This window comes from Lynx canadensis, chromosome E3 (assembly GCF_007474595.2).
Source record: "Lynx canadensis isolate LIC74 chromosome E3, mLynCan4.pri.v2, whole genome shotgun sequence".
In the NCBI taxonomy this organism is placed as follows: domain Eukaryota; kingdom Metazoa; phylum Chordata; class Mammalia; order Carnivora; family Felidae; genus Lynx; species Lynx canadensis.
This window is the reverse complement of record NC_044318.1, coordinates 14,983,929-15,005,275: the sequence shown is the minus strand read 5'-3', so window position 1 is coordinate 15,005,275 and position 21,347 is coordinate 14,983,929. Positions and strand designations below refer to the sequence as shown.

Here is a 21,347-nt window from a genome sequence, read left to right as displayed (position 1 = left end):
AAAGGAAACGATGTATGTAATGTTATTAGCACAGCAGTTGGCCCTTAGTGAGGGCTCGGTGGATGTGACATTGAGCCTGGATGTGGGCATAGGCAGTCAACAGATGGAAGCAGACGCCTGGCTCTCCTGGCAGAGCACTCCCACCTCACTTCTCCTCCGGAGAGCTCCTTGAGGCTGCCAGAGTCCATCCACCCAGGTGGTAAAACTTGGCTGGATCTTAAACATTCATTTTCGGTTCTGGTGGCAGCCTTTAAAGACCAGGCCAGCTGCCAGGGCTCCTGGGGATTTTTACTCCATTTGCATGGTTGTTTAATGTGTTTGGTGCCTTTGGAGGGAACCTCATTCCAGGCAAATCTCCATGGGGGAAAGCATCAGGGGGCTGGGGATTTATCCAACCACACGAGTCCCTGCAGAGCCTCAGCAAGGAGTGGGAAAGGAGAGCCAGTGAAGGCCAGATTCAGCCTTGCCTTGTGCTTCAGTGCTGGCGAGAAGCCGCCGGGCTCAGCAGCCAAGGCCAGCACCTGGTGGCTGTAAGACGAAGGCTTGCTGGTGGAATAAACCAGACACCATGAATATCCTTTACGGAGAGTCCTTCTGTCCATTCTTTGTCTTGACTGCACCAACCCAGAGCTGCTCGTCAGTGGGAGAAGGCTTAACCTTTAAAACACTAGGGACTGTGGGGCACAGGCTGAGTGTCCCTTATCTGCCTGCATCTCGGGGAGACCTTGTGGATCAAGCTTTGGCTTAGAAGTCAGAGAACCAGACCCAAAGAGCGTGGTAACTGAATCATCTCAAGTAGGACCTTTTCATGTTGTTGGACCTCCATTTTCCACCTGTCAGATTTAAATAAGATCTACCTGGAGGGGGCATCTGGGTGGCTCAGTTAAGCGCCTGACTTCAGCTCAGGTCACGATATCACAGTTCGTGAGTTTGAGTCCCGCATTGGGTGAGCTCGAGCCTCACTTTGGGTGAGCCCCACTTCTCTCTCCCCCTCTCTCTGCCCCTTGCTCGCTTGCGCCTAAAATAGAATAAAATAAATAAAACGAAAATACAAAAACATAGGTCTACCTCGAGGTAGCTCATTCCATCTTTAGCAATGATAGCAAACACATACATGGCACTTCCTGTGTGCCCAGCACTGCTCTGAGTGCTTCACGTGAATTAACTCATTTCATCTTCATGGCACTGTGACATAGGAATTGCAATTATGTTATGAAGGAGGAACTGAGGCACTGATTGGGGAAGTACTGTGCTCAAGGTCTTCTGGGTCCAGAATCTGGACTCTCAGTCACTGAGTTATACAGCCTCAAATATTTATCAAGCCCCTACTATATTGAGGTGCTGTGCTAGTTGCTAGAGAAATAGCAGAGAGGCAGAAATAACTAATCCTTTCATGAGACTGGTATGCTAGCTGGAGTGAGACAAAGAAACACCTAAATAATTACAGAGTATGGTGACAGGGGCCGGAGCATCACTTTAAAGTGGGTAATATAAGCTTAGAAAGGGCTGGCTATGCAAAGATCAGGGAGAACAGTCTAGGCAGAGGAAATGGCAAGTGCAAAGGCCCTGAGGCAAGAATGAGCAAGAAGGCGAAAGTGGCCAGAGCGTAGTTAATGAGGGGAGTGAGTTACACGAGAGGTCAGAGCAAAAGTAGCTTAAGCTTACTTGTTAAGCTTAGATGACAAGTATTTCTTTCTCTTTTACTTAAGTTTATTTATTTTGAGAGAGCGAGAGCAGGGGAAGGACAGAGAGAGAAGGAGAGAGAGAATCCCAAGGAGGCTTTGTGCCGCCAGTGCAGAGCCCAGTGCGGGGCCTAATCTCACAAACCGCCCCCCTGAGACGGTTAGGCACTGAGAAAACTGGCGAACGTGACAGATGTGGCTTCTGCCTTCCCGAAGGAGTGAGATGATGTGCGTGTAGGGATACTTAGCACATAACAGATGCTCAGTGGGTGTAATTTTCTCTTTCCATGTGTGTAAGCTGACATGAAAGCTGCTCCCCTAGGTTTCTGCCTAACCCCCAGCCCCCACAGGAAAGCAGGATGTAGTTGGCTTATAATGGCAATCGTTTCTGGAGACAGCCTTAGGCAAGGGCATTCTTCACCCGCCAACAGGTGGGTGAAGAATGAGCCGAGCGGGCACAAGGGGTAGGCCTTCCCTCTGTCTTTAGGCGCTGGTGCCCCACTCCGGCTGGGGGAGGGAGGGTCTTTGCGGCTTATCTCACGGCTGCTTTCTTTGTGATCCTGAGTTACACAGGCCCAGGAAGGTGTCCGCTGGCCGGGCACCAAACTTCTCATTACGTGTCTGCTTTTAGATTCTATTCTGCCTAATTTTATCAGGGCTGGAGAAGCAGAAGAGAGGCAGCCTATGGATGATTCGTGGGTGGGATCCTCTTGCATCCTGGTTCAGGGTCATCTTGGCCCTCTCAGTGGTGTCTTCGGTCAGGAGGGGTTAGGACACTTCAGGGGGGCATGGACAACTCTGTGATCAAATGAGGGTCCCCAGCCTTACTACAAGAAGCTTCTGTAAAGCCCAGGGTGTTCCTGAGGCATTTGAGGACTGGGGCAAATCATTCTTTCCCAGGTTATTGAGGGTGCCTCACAAGAGAAGTCACAGAAGGGATAATGGGAAGGGCAGGAACTCAGTGGTAGCTCTCTTCCCACTCTTTTTTTTTTTTTTTTTTAACGTTTATTTATTTTTGAGACAGAGAGAGACAGAGCATGAATGGGGGAGAGGGTCAGAGAGAGGGAGACACAGAATCTGAAAGAGGCTCCAGGCTCCGAGCTGTCAGCACAGAGCCCGACGCGGGGCTCGAACTCACAGACCGCGAGATCATGACCTGAGCCGAAGTTGGCCGCTTAACCGACTGAGCCACCCAGGCGCCCCGCTTCCCACTCTTAATAACAGGCAACCTTCATTAAGGCTTAGTGGATTCCAGGCACCGCCCCAAGGACTATCTGAGTTGGCCCTCACAACAACCAGACGAGGGAGGTACTACTGTTATCCCCATTTTACAGAGGAGGAAGAGCTCAGATGATTTGCTTAAAGTCACTGTATGAACTAAGGGAGGGGAAGGCTGCTGTAGTAGACCAGCCATGCTGTGTCGGGCTTAGCACGGTAGAAGCTTCTTTCTTGCTTGCACACTGGTGTTTGCGGGCTCCTTCACGAGTAGCCTTCCGTGCAAGGATTCAGCGACCCAGGCCCCTTCTGTTTTGTGGCTCTGCCGTCTTCTCAGGCCGTGGAGGGTTTCACCTCCAGCTGGTGGTTGGGAAAGAGAGAGAAAGTGTTGAGGATTGTGTGGGAAGTTTTAATAGGCCAAGCCTGGAAGTTAGGAATATCACTTTCACTTCTATTCAGACTCCGTTGGCTCCAGCTCCCCGCGAGGGGGAGGCTGAGATAACAGTCCTGCTGCTCGTCCAGGAAGAAAAGGCTTTGGTGACCTCACGGCCGTCTCTGCCAAAGGGGCCCAACTGGGCAAATAAAAGCCAACCTGGGCCCTGAACAAGCTTGCTCCCCTGCCTCCCCGAGCACCTGCTGCCTCTGAGCTCCCCCATGAGTGTCAGTGTTGGGGGGATCCCACCTCACCAAACCCCAGGCTCGGGGAATTCAGCCCAACGAGAGCAGTTCCTGCAGTGAATTCGCCAGATACCTTTTGGCTGGCAAGCCCTGGGCACCTGCTGACGTACGAAAGGAGTTGACCACTGGTTCTCAGCTGGGCCGATGTTGTCTCCCAGCGGACATTTGGCAGGGTCTGGAGGCGTTTCTGGTTGTCGCAACTCCAGGGGTGTCACTGGCATCTGGTGGGTAGGGCTCAGGGATGCTGCTGGCATCCCACAATGCACCGACAGCCCCCCATGATGGTGCTGAGGTGGAGACACCCCCGAACCAGAGCGGTGGATCTGCTGGTCTTGGCGTTTGCGGGGTGAGGTGGTGACCTCTGTGAAGGGCAGGCGGGTGCCGGCTCAGAGCCAGTCTGCTCCAGTTAGGTGCCTGTTAGAGGCATGTTTCTTCTCCTTACGGCATTTTAAGCTCTCTTCATTCTTAGTGGTTTTTCTTTGGCTGCCTGAGTGTGAAGAATTCAGGGGTAGAAACTCTTGGGTGAATGTGTGCTCATCTGTGCAGATTTTTCAAATGGCTTCCTTGCTTCCACCCATAAAAATGTGGGCAGACAGAAGCATGCTCTGCAAACAAGCCGCCTTCCCAGGTGGTATGACCTGGACAGATGGAGTGCAGCCTGGCTCTGCGGGCGAGGGGGTGGGGGGCCCTCTCAGGAAGAGGAGCAGGGTATTTTTAAATCCGGTCTCTGCTCCTCCCCACCTTGTGGTTTATGGGTACGTGTCACTTGCATGTGTTGATGTGCAGGGTTCACAAGGGAAGAGGAGTTCTGATGGCTTTTCAGTAATTATAAAGGATATATATTTATACACACATGTATGTGTATATAATACAACCATTAGGAGAGAGTAGAATAAAAAGTAAAAATTCTCCCTGCTTAAAGGTGGTTACTCCTAACAAGTCTTCTTTCTAGGAATATATGCATTTATGTGTATGTGCACATGTATGTGCCTATATATCTGGCAGGTGTACATGAGTGTGTGTGTGTGTGTGTGTGTGTGTGTGCATGCATGTGTGTATCTCCACCTGCTATTGTGAGTATCCAAAATATATATGCTTTTCTGTAACTTGCTCTTTTCACATAATGGTTCTTGGGCATTTTTTCATATTAGCATACTTATATATAGGAGAGCCAGGCACCGTGGATATATCAGTGAACAAATTAGACAAAAATCCTGGTTTTGGGGCACCTGGGGCACCCCCGCTCAGTCGGTTAAGCGTCTGAGTCTTGATTTCAGCTCAGGTCATGATCTCACAGTTTGTGAGTTCGAGCCCCGTATCAGGCTCCATGCTGACAATTCCAAGCCTGCTTGTGATTCTCTCTCTCTCCCTCTCTCTCTGTGCCCCTCCCCTGCTCGCTCTCTCTCTGTCTCTCAAAATAAATAAATATACGTTAAAAAAAAGTCCCAGTTTCATTAGGTGGCTACTTGAACATGGGAAGACAAGTAGCAAACAAAACAAATCCGTATGATGCCATGTAGAGATGATGTTCGATGCTAAGGAGGAAACAGAAGGAAGGAAAGAGAATAGTGAGCTTGGGCGTGAGGATTGCGAGTTTTTCCAAGGTGGCCGGGAAAGGCCTCATGGAGAAGGGGACATTTGAGCCAGGATGTGAAGGCTATCAGAGAGGAGATCGGAGATGTGCCACGTGGATGTGAGTGAGTGTGGGAAGAGCATTGCAGCCAAAAAGGATAGCAAGTGTAGAAGCCTTTACATGGGAGAGATAGCCGGCAGACCAGCGTGGCTGACACGGAACACAGATTCCCCTAATTATTTGTAACAACCACGTGATATTTCATTAAGTCCAGGAGTTGAAGAAGTTATTTAATTAGTCCCCTGTTGGTACCATTGGGACTAATGCCAGGTTTTTTTTGCAGTTAGAAGAATCATTGGGGTTGGCATCCTCAACGCGTCTCTGCTGATGTGTCCAAATATACCATGAACTAAAACCCAGCCGTGGGATTGCTTGATCGAAGCATAGATGTTTGTCTGTTTTGATAGCTAGTGTCAAAATTTGCAACCCCCCCCCACCAAAAAAGAAAGTGGCATAGTTTTATTCTTTTCTGTCTTCTTGCAAATGAAACAGATGGTTTTGGCAAATATTTTTGCACCTTTGTGGCCCAGGGAGGCCCCAACTCCTGGCTGCCCAAAAAAGGATTCTTGTAAGGCGAAATAAACAAGTTTTGAAGATTCTGAAGTGCTGAACAGCTACGAGGTGATTTTTTTTTTACCTTTAAAAAGCATTTTGATTTTTAATATATATTATATAATAATTCAAATATATGGAAAAGTACAGAAACATAATCACAGGCAATCAGCAACACCCTCCCCGCCCCCCCACCCCGATCTGCCTCAGATTAATTTTTCATTTCTCAGTTGCCCTCGGCAAAGCAATTCCACACTGGTTGCTGGCTTCCAGAACCCAGGTGTGCAATTATTTTATTTTGAAATGAACTGTGTGAAAAAGGGATACAGGGACTTAATCAAGGTTTAAAACTTTTGCTCTTTGAAAGAGTTAAGAAAACAAAAGAGCAAGGCACACCTCGAGGAATTTTTTGGGGGCGCCTGGGTGGCTCAGTCCGTACAGCATCCGGCTTCAGCTCGGGTCATGATCTCGCGGTTTGTGGGTTCGAGCCCCGCATCGGGCTCTGTGCTGACAGTTCTGAGCCTGGAGCCTGCTTCGGATTCTGTGTCTGCCTCTCTCTCTGCCCCTTCCCCACTCGCTCTGTCTCCTCTCTCTCTCAAAAATAAATTTAAAAAAAGAGGAATTTTTTGCAAAACATAACCAATAAAGAACCTGTATCCAGAATACATAAAGAATTCTAGTAGCTCAGTAACAAGACAACAGTCCACAATTCAGTAAAAAGCGGGCCAAGGTTTGAACAGACGCCCTTCGCAAGAAGACACAGGAACGGGAAAGCAGCACCAGAAAAGATGCTCTACCTCCTTAGTCATCAGAAATGCAAAGTAAAACCACCGTAAATGCACTGCGCATCCACTAGCACAGCTAACGCGGAAAACACGGGGCACCTGGGTGGCTCAGTTGGTTGAGTGTCCCTCCGTCTTCTGCTCAGGTCATGATCTCGCAGTTCGTGGGTTTGAGCCCCACATCGGGCTCACTGCTGTCAGCCTGTCAGCACAGAGCCTGCTTTGGATCCTCTGTCCTCCTCTCTTTCCCTCCCCCACTTACACTGTCCCAAAAATAAATAATTTTTTTTTTTAATTTAAAAATAAGGGCTGAAAATACCAAGGGTTGGCGAGGATGTGGGGCAACTAGAACTTTCCTGCATTTCCGGTGGGAATGCAAGACGCTGTAACCACTTTGGAAAACAGTATGCATGGCCTTCTAAAGTTAAATACACATTTACCATACAGACCAGCATTCCACTAGGAGTGGAAGAGAAACGAAAACATACATCCACAAAAAGTCATGCACACAGATGTTCCTAATAGCATTATTTGTTAACAGCCAAAAACCTGGAAACAACCCAAATGTCCATTAACTTGTGGATGGATAAACCAATTATGATACATCATACATTAGACTACTACCCAGCAATAAAAAAGAAAAAGATACTAATACACATACACATGGATGAATCTCAAAAACATTACGGTATAATGCAAATGACTATATACTACGTGATTCCATTTTTATGAAATTCTGGTGTAAGCAAAACTTGGCCCACTTGGGTCAGGGAAAAGGATGGAAGGGAAAGGGAAGAGAAGGAACTTTGTTGGAGAGAGAGAACTATGTATCTTGATTATAGTGGTAGTTACGTGTTCGTATACAATAATCAGTATACATCCAACTGTGTACTTAAAATGGATGGATTTTATTCTGTGAAAATAATACTTTAGTAAATAAAACCGAAGAGAATTTTTTTTTTAATTTTTAATTTTATCTTATTTATTTTTTTAGTTTTAGTGACTTCTTTATTTTTTAAGTTTATTTATTTATTTTGAGAGAGAGAGAGAGCACAATCGAGGGAGGGGCAGAGAGAGAGGGAGAGAGAGACAATCCCAAGCAGGCTGTCTACTGTCAGTGCAGAGCCAGACATGGGACTCAAACTCATGAACCGGGAGATCGTGACCTGAACCGAAACTAAGAGTCGGACGCTTAACTGACTGAGCCACCCAGGAGCCCATAAGTGTTTTTTTTTTTTAATTTTTTTTTTTAACGTTTTATTTATTTTTGAGACAGGGAGAGACAGAGCATGAACAGGGGAGGGTCGGAGAGAGGGAGACACAGAATCTGAGGCAGGCTCCAGGCTCTGAGCTGTCAGCACAGAGCCCTACGCGGGGCTCGAACTCACGGACCGAGAGATCATGACCTGAGCTGAAGTCGGCCATTTAACCGACTGAGCCACCCAGGCGCCCCAGTGTTTTTTTTTTTTAAATAAAATATGTGGATGTGATTTTAATTTGCATTTCTTGGGAGTCTCATGGCATGGGACATCTGTCATGAGCTTTTCCTGTGGAAGGAGAAAGGCATTTAAGGCAGGGGTGCGCCTTGAACAGGATCCAGCGTGCTCATCGGTCAAAAGTAGACTTGAATCTTTCATTTGCTGTTGTGATTAGACAGCACATCAGGGTGCTCGACCCTTCTGTTCAGGCCCAGGATGGTGTTTCTGGCCATGTGTGGTCTGGTTGTTGTGGTCACTGGGATAACCTGGTGGGACCCACCGGGAGCTCCTCGGCCTCTCTCCGGGGACTGTGGCCTTTTTCCCTCCTGTGACCAGCCTGTGAACGGAGTAGCCGCACAGACCCGGAAACAGATTTCTGGGGCAGAAAGAAGCAAGTTAACGGCTATGAAACTAAAACGGTTGAGTTTGTGTGTTTGTCTTTTACTGTCTCAACATTTTATTGAGACCCTTTAAGAAAATATTGGAAGAATTATTCAGTCAACACCTGTATCCCCATCACCTAGCTTTTACAATGACTATTTTGCTGTTTGCTTTGTCACACGTCTAACCATCTCTCTGTGTATCTCTCAATTCATATTGTTTCCACGCCTTTCGAGACCAGTGGCAAACTTTAGTTCCCATTCATTTGTTGTTTAAAGTTGACTTTTTGCTGAAGCTTGACATACAGAAAATCGTTACACAGGCGTGACTTATGAAGAAATCACTGGCCATTGGTGATTAAGTGAGTCTCCTGCCCCTTTCCTCTCTCCAGAGGTTGGGCAGTTGGGATGGGCTGAAAGGTCCAACCTTCTAATCATGCCTTGGGCTTTCTGGCAGCTAGATCCCATCCTGAAACCATCTGGAGACCTCAGCCATATCATTAGTATACAAGAAGACACTCACCAGTTGAAGATTCCATGGGTCTTAGAAGCTCTTGTGTCGTGAACCAGGGACTAAGACCAAATATTATAATAAAAGATGCTCCTATCATCCGTTTCACTTGGAAATTACAAGGGTTTTAGGAGCTCTGTGTCAGGAAGTGGCGGCAGAGACCAAATATGTATGTTTTATTATGTCACTTCATGTGCATTCATTTACATATTGTCTGTGACTCCTTTCTTTTATGTTTGTTTACTGAGAGAGAGAGAGAGAGAGAGAGAGAGAGAGAGAGAAAGAGAGTAGGGGAGGGGCAGAGAGAGGAAGAGAGAGAATTCTAAGCAGGCTCTGTGCTGGCAGCCCAGGGTCCAACATGGGGCTCGATCTCATGAACTGTGAGACCGTGACCTGAGCCAAAATCAAGAGTTGGACACGTAACCAGCTGAGCCACCCAGGCGCCCCTGTGGCTGCTTTCTGCTGCAATGGCGGGGTAGTTGCAACAGAGACTACAGTTGGCCCTTGAAGCCTAAAATATTTACTGTCTGGCTCTTTATGGAAAAAGTCTGCCTACCCTTCCCCTGATGTAACACCTCTGGGCTCTCTTTCATTCATCTTATTATTTGATTTATTCTCTGTTATTTTGTATCCACTTCTCCCAGGGAAGAGTTGACTTACCTGACTGGGAACAGTTTTCCTCTGCTGGATGGGATTAAGGTGGGTCCCAGCCCTCCTCTCGCTGGGACCTACCTGCCTACAATGGGCGGGGAGGGGTGGGATTCTCTGTAGCTCCTTCAGGGCACCTGCTGTTCAGGCTTGGCCCTGCAGGGACAAGGCCTCCACTGGTTTTGGTCAGAGAAGTTTAATTCCAGAACAACTAATAGGGCCAGGCCCCCTCCCACAGTCCAGCTGAACTACCAATCCAACCACTGTTTTGTTCTGCATCTAACACAGTGTATCTAACCTGGCCCCATGAGAATCGCCAGGGGAGCATTTGAAAAACCCTGGAATCTAGCCCCTGACCCCAAACCAATCAACAGAATCTCTTGGACTGAGTTTCTGGGCACTAGGCTTTTTCAAAGCCTTCCAAGTGACTCACATGTCTGCGATATTTCTCCTTTATTTTCTCAATTGTTTCTCAATTATTTCTGAAGACTAGGAGGGGAAGATTCGATTAATTACCCCCTTGGGGGTTCAGCAGGTGTTTTGCAAATAGCTCTGAAGCCAGTTTGTAGCGAACATTTCCCCCAGAGGGATGCCAGCAGCTCAGAAACAAGTGTACAAAGATGATCCTCTTTCAGATACATACATTGTGGTTGTTCGTGTAAAAACAAGCACATTATATTATAGTCACACCTTTAAATGCTTCCTCCTAGACGGTGTGATTCACACGCAGAACTGAAAGTGATTCTTCCACCCATATGCCATCTTTATAAACGCAGGCTCCACATGGCTCAGTTTCCGCACAGAGGAGTGAAAAAGTGGACCAGCCGTGGTCCAAAGGAATTTCAAAGGGAATCTCAATCTTGAGTCCTATGTCTTGAGGAAGGTGGAAAAGACCTAATTCCAAGGCCACAGTGACAGTTCTCAGAGCCTCTTCCTCCACTCCCAGGTTTGTGGATTAATGAAGGGAAACCCCAGGCCACATGCTTTTCCCTTAAGGCAGGGTTGCTCATTCTCAGTGCTTGCGGGCGTTTGGGGCCAGATGATCCTTTGTTGTGAGGCTGTCCTGAGTACAGTAGGGTGTTGAGCTGTATTCCCCCTCTGGTTGTGACAGTCCAGATGTCTCCTAACTTTGCCAAATTTGGGGAACAGAACAGGCCCAGCTGAGAACCACTGCATGAAAGGAATTGAACAACTCGTTAAGCTCGTATATATCCTGTAGACCTGGCCAAAAGGGACTTCCACCCTGGGCCTTGCGCTTTCTTTTTTTTTTTTTTTTTTTAATTTTTTAATGTTTATTTCTTTTTGAGAGAGAGAAAAACAGAGCATGAGTGGGGGAGGGGCGGAGAAAGGTGGGGAGGGAGACACAGAATCCGATGCAGGCTCCAGGCTCCAAGCTGTCAGCACAGAGCCCGACACGGGGCTCAAACTCACGAACTGCAAGACTCTGAGCCGAAGTCGGATGCTCAGCCGACTGAGCCACCCAGGTGCCCCTGGGCCTCGCGCTTTCAGTGGGGTGAGAGGTCTGAAGGCAAGTCCGAGGGGTCAAGGTAACATGCCCACCGCACGCTCGGGGCTCTCTCTAGCGCATCCTCAGGAAAGCAGGCCATGAAGGTAGTGTGTGGGCCCAAGGAGACAATAATAGTACTCACCTTGTAAATAGAGTTGCGGGGATGAAATCATTTAGTGTCATCACGAATCCATAGAACGGGGGCTGACACACCATATGCACTGTTTTTCGTATCGATAGTCGGTAGACATAAGACAACTTCCTTGTCTGCTGCCTACCTAAAGAAGTAGCCATTCAGATGCTGGAGGCAGACCTGCTGAAGCCCAGAGAGATGATGGGAAGGTCTCCAACATGGCGCCTCACACACCAGCTGGAGGGCCGAACTCCCCTACAAACACATTCACATGCAAAATATTTCTACTCCCAATCTTGTTGTCATATATCAGGGTCCGTGGAAGGGGGAATGGGTGAGACTTTTCCTTCTAAGAGAAGAAGTGATGCTGAGCTCTGAATGTCCGTCCTTTTTGCCACAGGCAGGCTCTGTGACCTTGGGCGCTCAACCTCCTAACCCCTCTGAGCCTCTAATTCTCTGTCTGCAAAATGGGGATATAAACAGTACCTTCTCTGATAGGATTGTGGTGGGGATTGAGTCAAAAAATGTATAAAAACTACTTTTCTCATTGCCTAGCTACAGGACTCAGGATTTGGTATTGCTGATTTTTGATTACAATAACATTGTTATCTAAATTGTACTTGTGACTGTCGGAAGGAAAAACATGGAGAAGAATGCGCTGTTTGAATAGCTGCTGTGAATCACAAAATGAAACCTCACCCTTAAGTCATGGATGAAACTTCTTAGAACCAAAGGAATGTTACAGTTGAAAAGGGCCTTAAAACCTAAATAGACATACCCGTTGTAAAAATGGGAAAACTGAGGCCCAGGGAAGGGATATGATTTACCTAGTTTTGAAGAAACATCTGAAACATTCAGAGAGAAAAAGAAACAAAAGGGAGTGCTATAGTTTGAGGAAGTTTTGCGAAGGTTGACAAGAGAATGGGTACCATCTTTGTTGGGGTGCGTCTGAGCTGGCCAGTGGGGAGGAGAGACAGGAGGAAACAGGGCCAGGGTGACTGCTTTGGGGCTTCTCTGAAGGTTGAGGTAACTCTTGAACATCTAGACAAAGTCTGGGGATCCCTCCGTGCTGAGGAATTAGGGAGGACTGGAAAACAGCCCAGGATGGGTTTTGCTGGCTTCATGCATTTTTTTTTTCCAGAAGTGGGGGAACAGCTCAACTCAGCACCCAACAGGTGGACTACAGGGTCTGTGACGAGGTGGGGCCGTGACCTGAGAGCACCCCTGCACTGTGCTGTCAGCCTTGAGGCTGCACATGGGGTATCACCTTGGGAACCATACATGCAAAATGGGGAGCTGTTGAGATTTTTTTTTTTTTTTCCTTTTAATTTGCAGTGTTTATGACACCCACACGCTAAGTCATCCAGCTTCCCTTCCAGACCGGCTGCCTTGGCAAACTCAGTTAACAACCCAAAGAGTTTAGCTCTTGGGTGGTAGAACAGCTTCATTTTCACAGCAAATATCAACATGTCAAAGCCTTAGCTTGCTCCTGACTCACTCAGGGCACCCAGATTTTGACTGGAGAAGTGGGCGATCTCCCTGTACCTCCCTGCACCTCAGTCTCCCCAGCTGTAAAGTGGGCCAGTGATAGCAACTGCCTCAGAGCCGTGGTTCTCAATGGAGAAGGGTTGGATGCTGCTGCTGGGGGATGTGTGACAGTGTCTGGAGATAACTTTGGGTTGTCACAACTGGGGAGGGGACTGCTTGCTAATGGCATCCGGTGCTCAGAGGTGCTTCTGAACATCCCGCAATGCTCAGAATAGCCCCACAACACAGAATGATCTGGTCCCAAATGTCACTAGTGCTAAGGGTGAGAAGCCTCACTCTAGAGGGTTGATAGGAGATTTCACAAGTTAATCCACATGATGTGCTTAGCCCTGGACCATGCATATGGTAGGTGCTTAATAAAGGGGCGTTACTCTCCATGCTCCTTCGAAGCCTGGTCCTTGAGCCCAGTGGGTGCCTCTCATCATGCTTTGGCTTTGCCAGAGTTCTTTCCCTCGCCTGAATTGCCATGGTGAGTGGTGCCACAGAGGCAGACAGATTTGTTGATAATTCTTTAGAGATAAGTTGAGCCTAAAATTCTAGGATGTGGAACGTGCCAGATGTACCCAAGCCCTGTCTGAGGATGGAACTGGACTTTGGTGGCTCATCTGTCTGCACAGAGGACTGTCCCCAGAGACAGAAGCATCAGGGTGCTTGAGATTTGTCAAGGCTAGGGAGAGAACACAGTGTGACTGACAGGTGACAGCATGTTGCTGGGCAAGGTGGCAGCTCTGCTCTATAACCATGGGGGAAAAGGGCACTAAAGGGGTTTTGTGTGAGTAAATCTTACACTGACTGGACCCTCTCCCCTTTGACTTTAAAAAAGGCTTTAAAATTTTAACTGTGCTTAATAGAAAACTTTTCATACTTTCTTTGACCTGCTAACTGGAAAACTGAACTTTCTGACTGATTCCGAGCCATAGCTGTAAAAATAAATGGTTACAAAGTGAATATCCCTTGGCCGGATGAAGGAGTACAGGGTTGTTTGCCCGTTTACCAAGTGGCCCCCTTCTCCTGTACCTTTTTTTTTATAACTTTTTTTTTTTAAGTTTATGTATTTATTTGAGAGACACAGTGCGAATGGGGAAGGGGCAGAGAGAGAGAGAAAAAGAATCCCAAGCAGAGCCCAGCACGGAGCTCGAACTCACGAAACCGTGAGACCATGACCTGATCCAAAACCAAGAGCCACCCAGGCTCTTAACCAAGGCTGAGCCACCCAGGTGCCCCTCCTGTAGTTTTTTTTTTTTTTTTAATGTTTATTTGTTTATTTTGAGAGAGAGTGTGTGTGAGCAAGTGGGGGAGGGGCAGAGAGCACAGAGAGAGAATCCCAAGCAAGTTCCACGCTCAGTGCAGAGCCCAACGCTGGGCTCAATCTCACGACTGCGAGATCACAACCTGAGCCCGTGTCTAGGGGCGGTCGCTTAACCGACTGAGCCACCCAGGTGCCCCTCTGCTGTACTTTTTAAAGTTCTTGTATCTGTCTGCTAGTCACAATCCACTAAATTAATTTAAATTACTGCACATGGGGAAATCAGATGACCAAGCTTATTCGGAGTATGTCTAAATCCACGAAGAGGAAGTAGATTCTTAGAGAATATGTGAGGAGCCCTCTCTATGGGTTTGATGCACGGGCTTGGGATCTGTTCTGACTATTGTGATGCCTTTGTGCTACCACCGTGCAGGTCTTTGGAAAGTTGCTTTCAGATGACTAGGGTACATCGTCCACTAATACTAGTGACTGTAGTAGAATGAGTCCCCAGAACAACCAGTAGGAATATTTGGGGATGCCTTACAACGACATTGCCAATTGTGATTATTCCTAAAGAGGAAGAAAGTAGGGATCTAGTTACGAAGAACTGGCTCCCTTCACGGGGTAGTTGCTGCAGATATTCAAGTTTTGTCACAACGAGCTCAGTGACTTGGTTTCCTTATCTGTAAAATGGAAGGGTTGGGGTATCCAGCCCCCTTTCTCTGGACCCCTTTCTGGATTCTACATGTATCTGGTCTTAAGTCCCCGTTTCTCCAACAACACGCTCCCTAGAATTCACAGTGGTGGCAAATCTTGATACTCTCCCAGGCCACTTTTTTATAATAGAAGTCATTAGTTTTATTCCGCTCTGGCTTACTGTCATTTTCATTTTAAATGTTCGATTTCTAAAAGACTGTTAAGATTGCCATAACTTTACCCAGTGGTGTGCGAGTGCTGAAGCCTGCCAGTTAACTCAGATGGTCACGGCAGCTACTGTTTCCCCGTCAGAAAGGCTGAATCACTGAGGAGCGCCTGCCTTTCGAGGGCCAAATGATTCACGGAGCCAAGTTACTTTGCAAAGTGGGATAAGGAGCGTAGGATATTAGACTTCCTTTTAGTCTTCTTCCCCTTCTGGCGATTTAGATGTGGATTCTCTAATGGCAACTTGTTTTTCTCTTGTTTTCTTTCCAAAGCAATATGTACTTGGAAGAAGTGCAAACTGTACATACTTATATAATACAGAAGGCAAAAAGTTCCCTGTTTTCCCTCTCTAGAGAGAGCCACTCTCAACAGTTTGGTGAAATTCCTCCAGACTGTTTTCTATTCTATATATTAACACTTTTTTAACAAAAAAAGAGAGTGTGTTTATGTATACTATTTTGCATCTTCTTTTGTCTCCTAGCAATATGCCTTGGAGATTTTTCCATCTCATATATATATATAGGTCTATCTCATTTTTAACAGTGACATTGGTTTCCATGGCATTATTACATCAGGAATGATTTAATTAGTCTCCTCCAATCCTACTCTGGATGCCTCCCAAAGCTGATCTGAAGACAATGACTTGGGTTCAGGTAAACTACTAAGGAGGTGATCCCAGGAAGTATTGACAGGAAAGTGAGGAAGTGAGGCAGAAAAGGGAGGCAAGCCAATTGGGACATTTGGTAAGTGGATAACTGCAGCTTGGAAGGTCCCTAAGACCATGAAGTGATTGGCTGGAAGCATTCACCAACTTAGAAAAGCTATTATCATTATTTTTTTATGTTTATTTATTTTTGAGAGGGAAAGAGTGTGAGCGGGGAAGGGGTAGAGAGGGAGGGAGACAGAAGATCTGAAGCGGGCTCTGATGTGGGGCTCGAACTCATGAGATCATGACCTGAGCCGAAGTCGGATGCTTGGACTACTGAGCCACTGAGGTGGCCCTAGAAAAGCTATTATACTACGGTTATGGTTTATTACAGAAAAAGGAAACAGAGTCAAATCAGCAAAGGAAAGAGGCACACAGGGCAGAGTGCAGGAGAGACCAGACCAGAGTTTCCAGTCGCCCTCTCCCAGTGGAGTTGTAAGGACAGCACTTAATTGTCCCAGTTAAGTGGAAACACACTTGGAGGGTTGTCAACCAGAGAATTTCACTCAAGCCTTGATGTCTGGGATACTGATTAGGGAATCAGTCACATAGGCATCCCAGTGGCTCGCTGACCCTAGTCTCCAGCCCCTGCTATTGAGTGGCCCAAGCATTCCGCCAGAAATCATAGTTAGCACAGACTGGCATGGCCCAGGCAGAGGGCTCTGGGTGCTTGAGGTAGGACACGACCCACAGAGGCTTTGGGTGGCCTCTAGGGTGGGCCGAGGGGGTGGACAGAGGACGACAGCCTCAGCTACGTTTCTTCATGGACATTTTGATTATTTCCATTTTTCGTTCTTTTTAAAATGTATTTATTTTTTTTATTTGAGAGAGAGTGTGGGAACAGGGGATGGGGGATGGGAGGGAGAGAGAATGAATGAATGAACGAACGAATGAATGAATGAGTGAATGAATGAATGAGTCCCAAGCAGGCTCCATGCTCATCACAGAGCCCAACATGGGGCGTGATCCCACAACCCTAGGATCCCAACCTGGGCCGAAATCGAGAGTCTGATGCTCAACCAACTGAGCCACCCAGATGCCCCTCCATTTTCCATTCTTACAATGCTCTAGAGCAAGAGTCAGCAAACTTTTCCAGAAAGGGCATGAGACAAACTGCTTTCAGCTTTCTGGGCCACACAATCTTTTTTGCAGGTCCTCAGCTCTGCTACTGTAGTGTAATGGCAGCCACAGACATTATGTAAACAAATGGATTTGACTGGGTTCCGATAAAACTTTATTTACAGGGGCACCTGCTGACTCAGTCGGTTTAGTGTCTGACTCTTGATTTCATGCAGGTCAGGATCTCACAGTCATGAGATCAAGCCCTGCATCGGGTTCCTTGCAGGGTGTGGAGCCTGCCTAAGATTCTCTCTCTCCCTCTGCCCCTCCCCTGCTTGCATGCACTGGCACATGCTCGCTCTCTCAAAAAAATAAATAAAAATTTTATTTACAAAAACAGGTATTAGGCCAGATTTGGCTTAAAGGCTCTAATATCCAGACATTATCCAATATCTAATATCCAGAATATACCCTTGTATGTATATCTTTGTGCAGATAAATCTATGAGATAAATTCGTAGAAATAGAATTGCTGGATCACAAGTTATAACATTTTTATTTTGAGTAGATACTGTGAACCTCTCCCAAAAGTTGAACCAACTTCCTCTTTCACCAACAGTGCATGGGAGTGTTTGAGATTTCCTTTCTTTATTAAAACCCCTTTCCCAAGGAAAACCTACATTCCATTTACTAGGATGTATTTCCTTTTTCCTTCTTGAGCTTTGCAGAGGCAGAGGAAGGTAGAACATTCTGCCCCCAAGGAATGCCTGGAGTGGCCTCATCATAGTTATCTTGCTTTACCAAGGCCCACAGAGAAGGGCACTCTGGTAACTTGTTTTTGTTTGGTGAGATCAAACCTTACACTGCCCACGAAGCATGGTTCAAAACAATCCTGAGTGTTACCTTTAAAAAAAAAAAAAAAATCAATGCATCAGAGAGCTCCTTAGTAATGTCTTATTAAGCAAAGATTCCAGTCCTGATTTCTCCCTTCTGTAAGGGATCTTCACGTAAACGAGATTACCCACGCATACTGAACACTTTACCAAGTTACAAAAAATATACGTGGTCCAATTTTCGTCCACGTTACTGACAGGTGCTGGACACTTGAGTGGTGCTAGACCTGATTGGTACAGGCTAGCCTCGTTCATCCTGGGCCTTTTTGGTATTTAGACAATGGATGGGGTTTTGGGGTTTTGTTTTTCCACTTTTCTTTTTTTCTTCCCATTTCCCCCCTCCCCAATTTTCATCATTTAGAATTCTTGGTATGAACCTCACAGGGGAGAACAGAGGCTCATTAGCATTCAAGTTCTGTTTTTGGCTGCATATTTTAGCTGGTTTATTTGATAATCGGCATCCCTCCTGGGATCCAGCCCGCTTTTGCTCGGCTCATGCTGGGTGAATCTGTGATATTTCCCATTCTGCAGTCCTTCATTTATAACACAGACACAGCCTGCTTTCGTGTTAGCGAGATGGCATGCCCGGACTACCCACACGCAGATAAAGAATTAGGCAGAACTTGGCCGAGAAGATAAATCAAGCTAACTATCTCATTAGGCTTGAAAGACACAAATTAAGCTTGCATTAGAATTAACAGGGAAGCCTTCCAAAGAGACACACATTACAACAAGGGGTAGAAGACATTGCCATGGCCGTTTCTCTCAGGAAACTTGCCTTGATGGCCTGGAACAGAGGAAACATAAAATCTCTTTTATAAAAGGTCCACAGACAGGGGCGCCTGGGTGGCTCAGTCAGTTGAGCGTGCGACTTTGACTCAGGTAGTGGTCTTGTGGTTGATGAGTTCAAGCCCTACATCTGGCTCTGTGCTGACAGCTCAGAGCCTGGAGCCTGCTTCGGATTCCCCCTCTCTCTGCCCCTCTCCCGCTCATGCTGTGTCTCTCTATCTCAAAAATAAATAAACATTAAAAAAAAATTTTTTTAAAAGGTCCACAGACAGAAATCTGGGATCAAAATAGCAGGATAACATTCATCGAGTGCTTATCTAGGTACTGTGTGCTGAGAGCATTCCACACATTATCTCACTGAAACCTCACGGTGACTTGTGAGGTCAGGTACTATCACGATTACTGTTGCGGGGTGCCTGGGCGGCCCAGGTGGTTAAGCGTCCGACTCGTGATTTTGGCTCAGGTCAAGATCTCACACTTTGTGAGTTTGAGCCCCAGGTCGGGCTGTGTGCTAAGAGCGTGGAGCCTGCTTGGGATTCTCTTTCTCCCTCTCTCTGCCCCGCCCTCCTGCTCACTCCCTTTCTCTCTTTTGAAATAAATAAATAAACATTAAAAAATTCTTTCCCCTCCCCCCAAAAAAAGGTTCCTGTATCACCTAGGAGGAAACTGAGTCTCAGTCTGCATTTGTCCCAGGGTCCTAGAGCTGCCAAATGATCGCCCAGGATGTCTGGCCACATGGCCCGCAGTGGTTCATCCAGCATGAACTGGCCCCCCAGGGGACATTGGCCCCACCTGGAGACACGTTGGGTTGTGACAGCTCCTGGCATGTAGTGTGTAGAGTCCGGAGGCGCTGCTAACCATCCTGCAGGGCACAGGACAGCCCCCATGACAAAGAATTACCCGACCCCAAATGTCAGCAATGCCACGAATGAGAAGCCCCGGGTTAAGTCCGCGGCCAGCCTCCAGTGACGGCTGACTGTCCCGCTAGAAGTCCCCAGCTGTAGTGCTCCGCAGACGGTGGGGTGGGGCGATGGCCGTAAGTTTGAAGCTGCACGTTGGAGGGTATGCGGCTGTCTGGTGGAGCCACGACAAAGGCTGAGCGGTGGCAACACGCCTGGTGTGGTGAGGGCCACCTGGTGCCACGGGAGTGAAGGGACCACGAGAGGAGGGGATGAGGGAGGGGGGGAGTTCTCACCGATAAGAGAAACAGGTGGTGCCCGAAAGCAGGAGCCCGTGTCTGCAGCAGAGGACCGTGTAGACTAACGACCTCTGTCTTGTTCTTGCCCCCCTGTTCCGTTCTCCTCCTTCCTCGCGACCTCCCCCCTGCCACCCCCGCCCCTCTGGCTCCCCAGTGTTCGGCCACAATATGAAGAGCAGCAACGACTTCATCGGAAGAATTGTCATCGGCCAGTATTCTTCGGGCCCCTCCGAGTCCAACCACTGGCGACGGATGCTCAACACTCACCGCACTGCCGTGGAGCAGTGGCACAGCCTCAGGTCCCGGGCTGAGTGTGACCGTGTGTCCCCTGCCTCGCTGGAGGTGACCTGAGGGCTGCGGGAAAAGCAGCTTTCGTTTGTTTAAAAAAAAAAAAAAAAAAAAAAGGAAGAAAATTTAAGACGGAAAAAAATGTGTCACATGCCTGTTACATCCACACTTACACACTCACAACACACACACACACACACACACACACACACACATCCTAAATCCTCTCAGAACAGAGAGGAAGCTGACTACTGAACACAAAATGGCTGCCCTCAATGAGCAAGGCCTGAGAACTTTCTGGAAACCCCATCTATATGTCACAAGCTGACTGGGCTCTGCCGTGAGACTCATTGGCAGTGTTTGTTCCTGTTGATACCCCTGCCTCAAAATGCACTTTCCACCCTCAGGCCAGAGAAAGGGCCTCCTCACGGGCGCCAGCCTCCTTTGAGACGAAATTCTGCAAGAGCGTGGCCACTGTGTGGGAGGCCCGACCCCCATGTCCAAAATGCACACCTGCTGACTGGGTGACTTCTGAGCAGGCCGCTGATCCCTGGGGTTCTTCCAACCTGATACCTTTCCCCCAAAGTGTAAGTACTTTGCCTTCTCTTTAGTGGACGTGATAGATTAGACTATTTGGAGAAAACAAATGGCAACAAAAAATATTCCAGTGTAAGAAACTTCCCTGGCTTCACTGAATTTGTCCTTGTGTTAGCTTATTCCTGGGGACCCCCTGTGGGTACGTGTGTGGATGTTCTCACGTGGGTGCCCTCACAGGTGAACGTGTGTGTGTGTCCCCGTGTGTCCTCTTGGTGAGCACCTCTGTCCTGAGCTCTCCCTTCTCTCTGCCTCTCCCTGTGAAATTTCACCCAGTGTCCTCCCGTCTGTCAAGACCCCACCTTCAGTAACAGCATGTGCGTATGTCAAGTAAATAGAATATGATAGAGCAAAAGTAACCTTCTTTGACCGAATCCTGGTAACAGTGACACACAGAAGACCTGCAAAGGACAGTTACGCGGATTAAAATGGCCACCGCACCCCCCATCCAAGATGACTTCTTCCTTGTCATACTCCGAGGATCTCTCTGTGTTTGTGTGTGAACCAAAGTCATTTTTCTCATGCTAAGGAATTAGTGTAGTTAGGCTAGATCTCTCCCCGTTGGATGCTTCTGTATCTTTCCCACAGCCTATTGTCTGGCATAATGGGGAGCTATTTATTGAAATTAAAGATTATTTATTTGTGCCATGCATTTGAGTTCTCTTTTTCTTCATGAACACGGGGCATAAAGCGTGCGAGGGTGTTTTGGTTACTACTGCTGTGTAACAAACCATCCCAGCAATTCAGAGCACCGGTATCTCCTGGAGGTCAAGGACAAAAGGCAGGAGGGCTAGGTTAAGTTTCTTAGGAGGAAAAAAGAGCACTTTCCTTCTCTATTAAATGACTTCCCCGGGGTGCCTGGGTGGCTCAGTCGGTTAAATGTCTGACTCTTGGTTTCGGCTCAGGT

The 21,347-nt window shown here is 47.4% G+C and overlaps 1 protein-coding gene across 2 annotated transcripts in view; it reads left to right on the top strand.

The window, feature by feature from the left end:
- SYT17 (synaptotagmin 17) overlaps positions 1-21,092 on the top strand; it is an 83,370-nt gene extending 62,278 nt beyond the window's left edge. For both annotated transcript variants that reach the window (XM_030301260.1, XM_030301259.1), the window contains exon 8: positions 19,713-21,092. In XM_030301260.1, the coding sequence (XP_030157120.1) occupies positions 19,713-19,909 (197 nt within the window). In that variant the 3' untranslated portion in view covers positions 19,910-21,092. The remainder of the gene's footprint in view (positions 1-19,712) is intronic.
- The last annotated feature ends 255 nt before the right edge of the window (positions 21,093-21,347 follow it).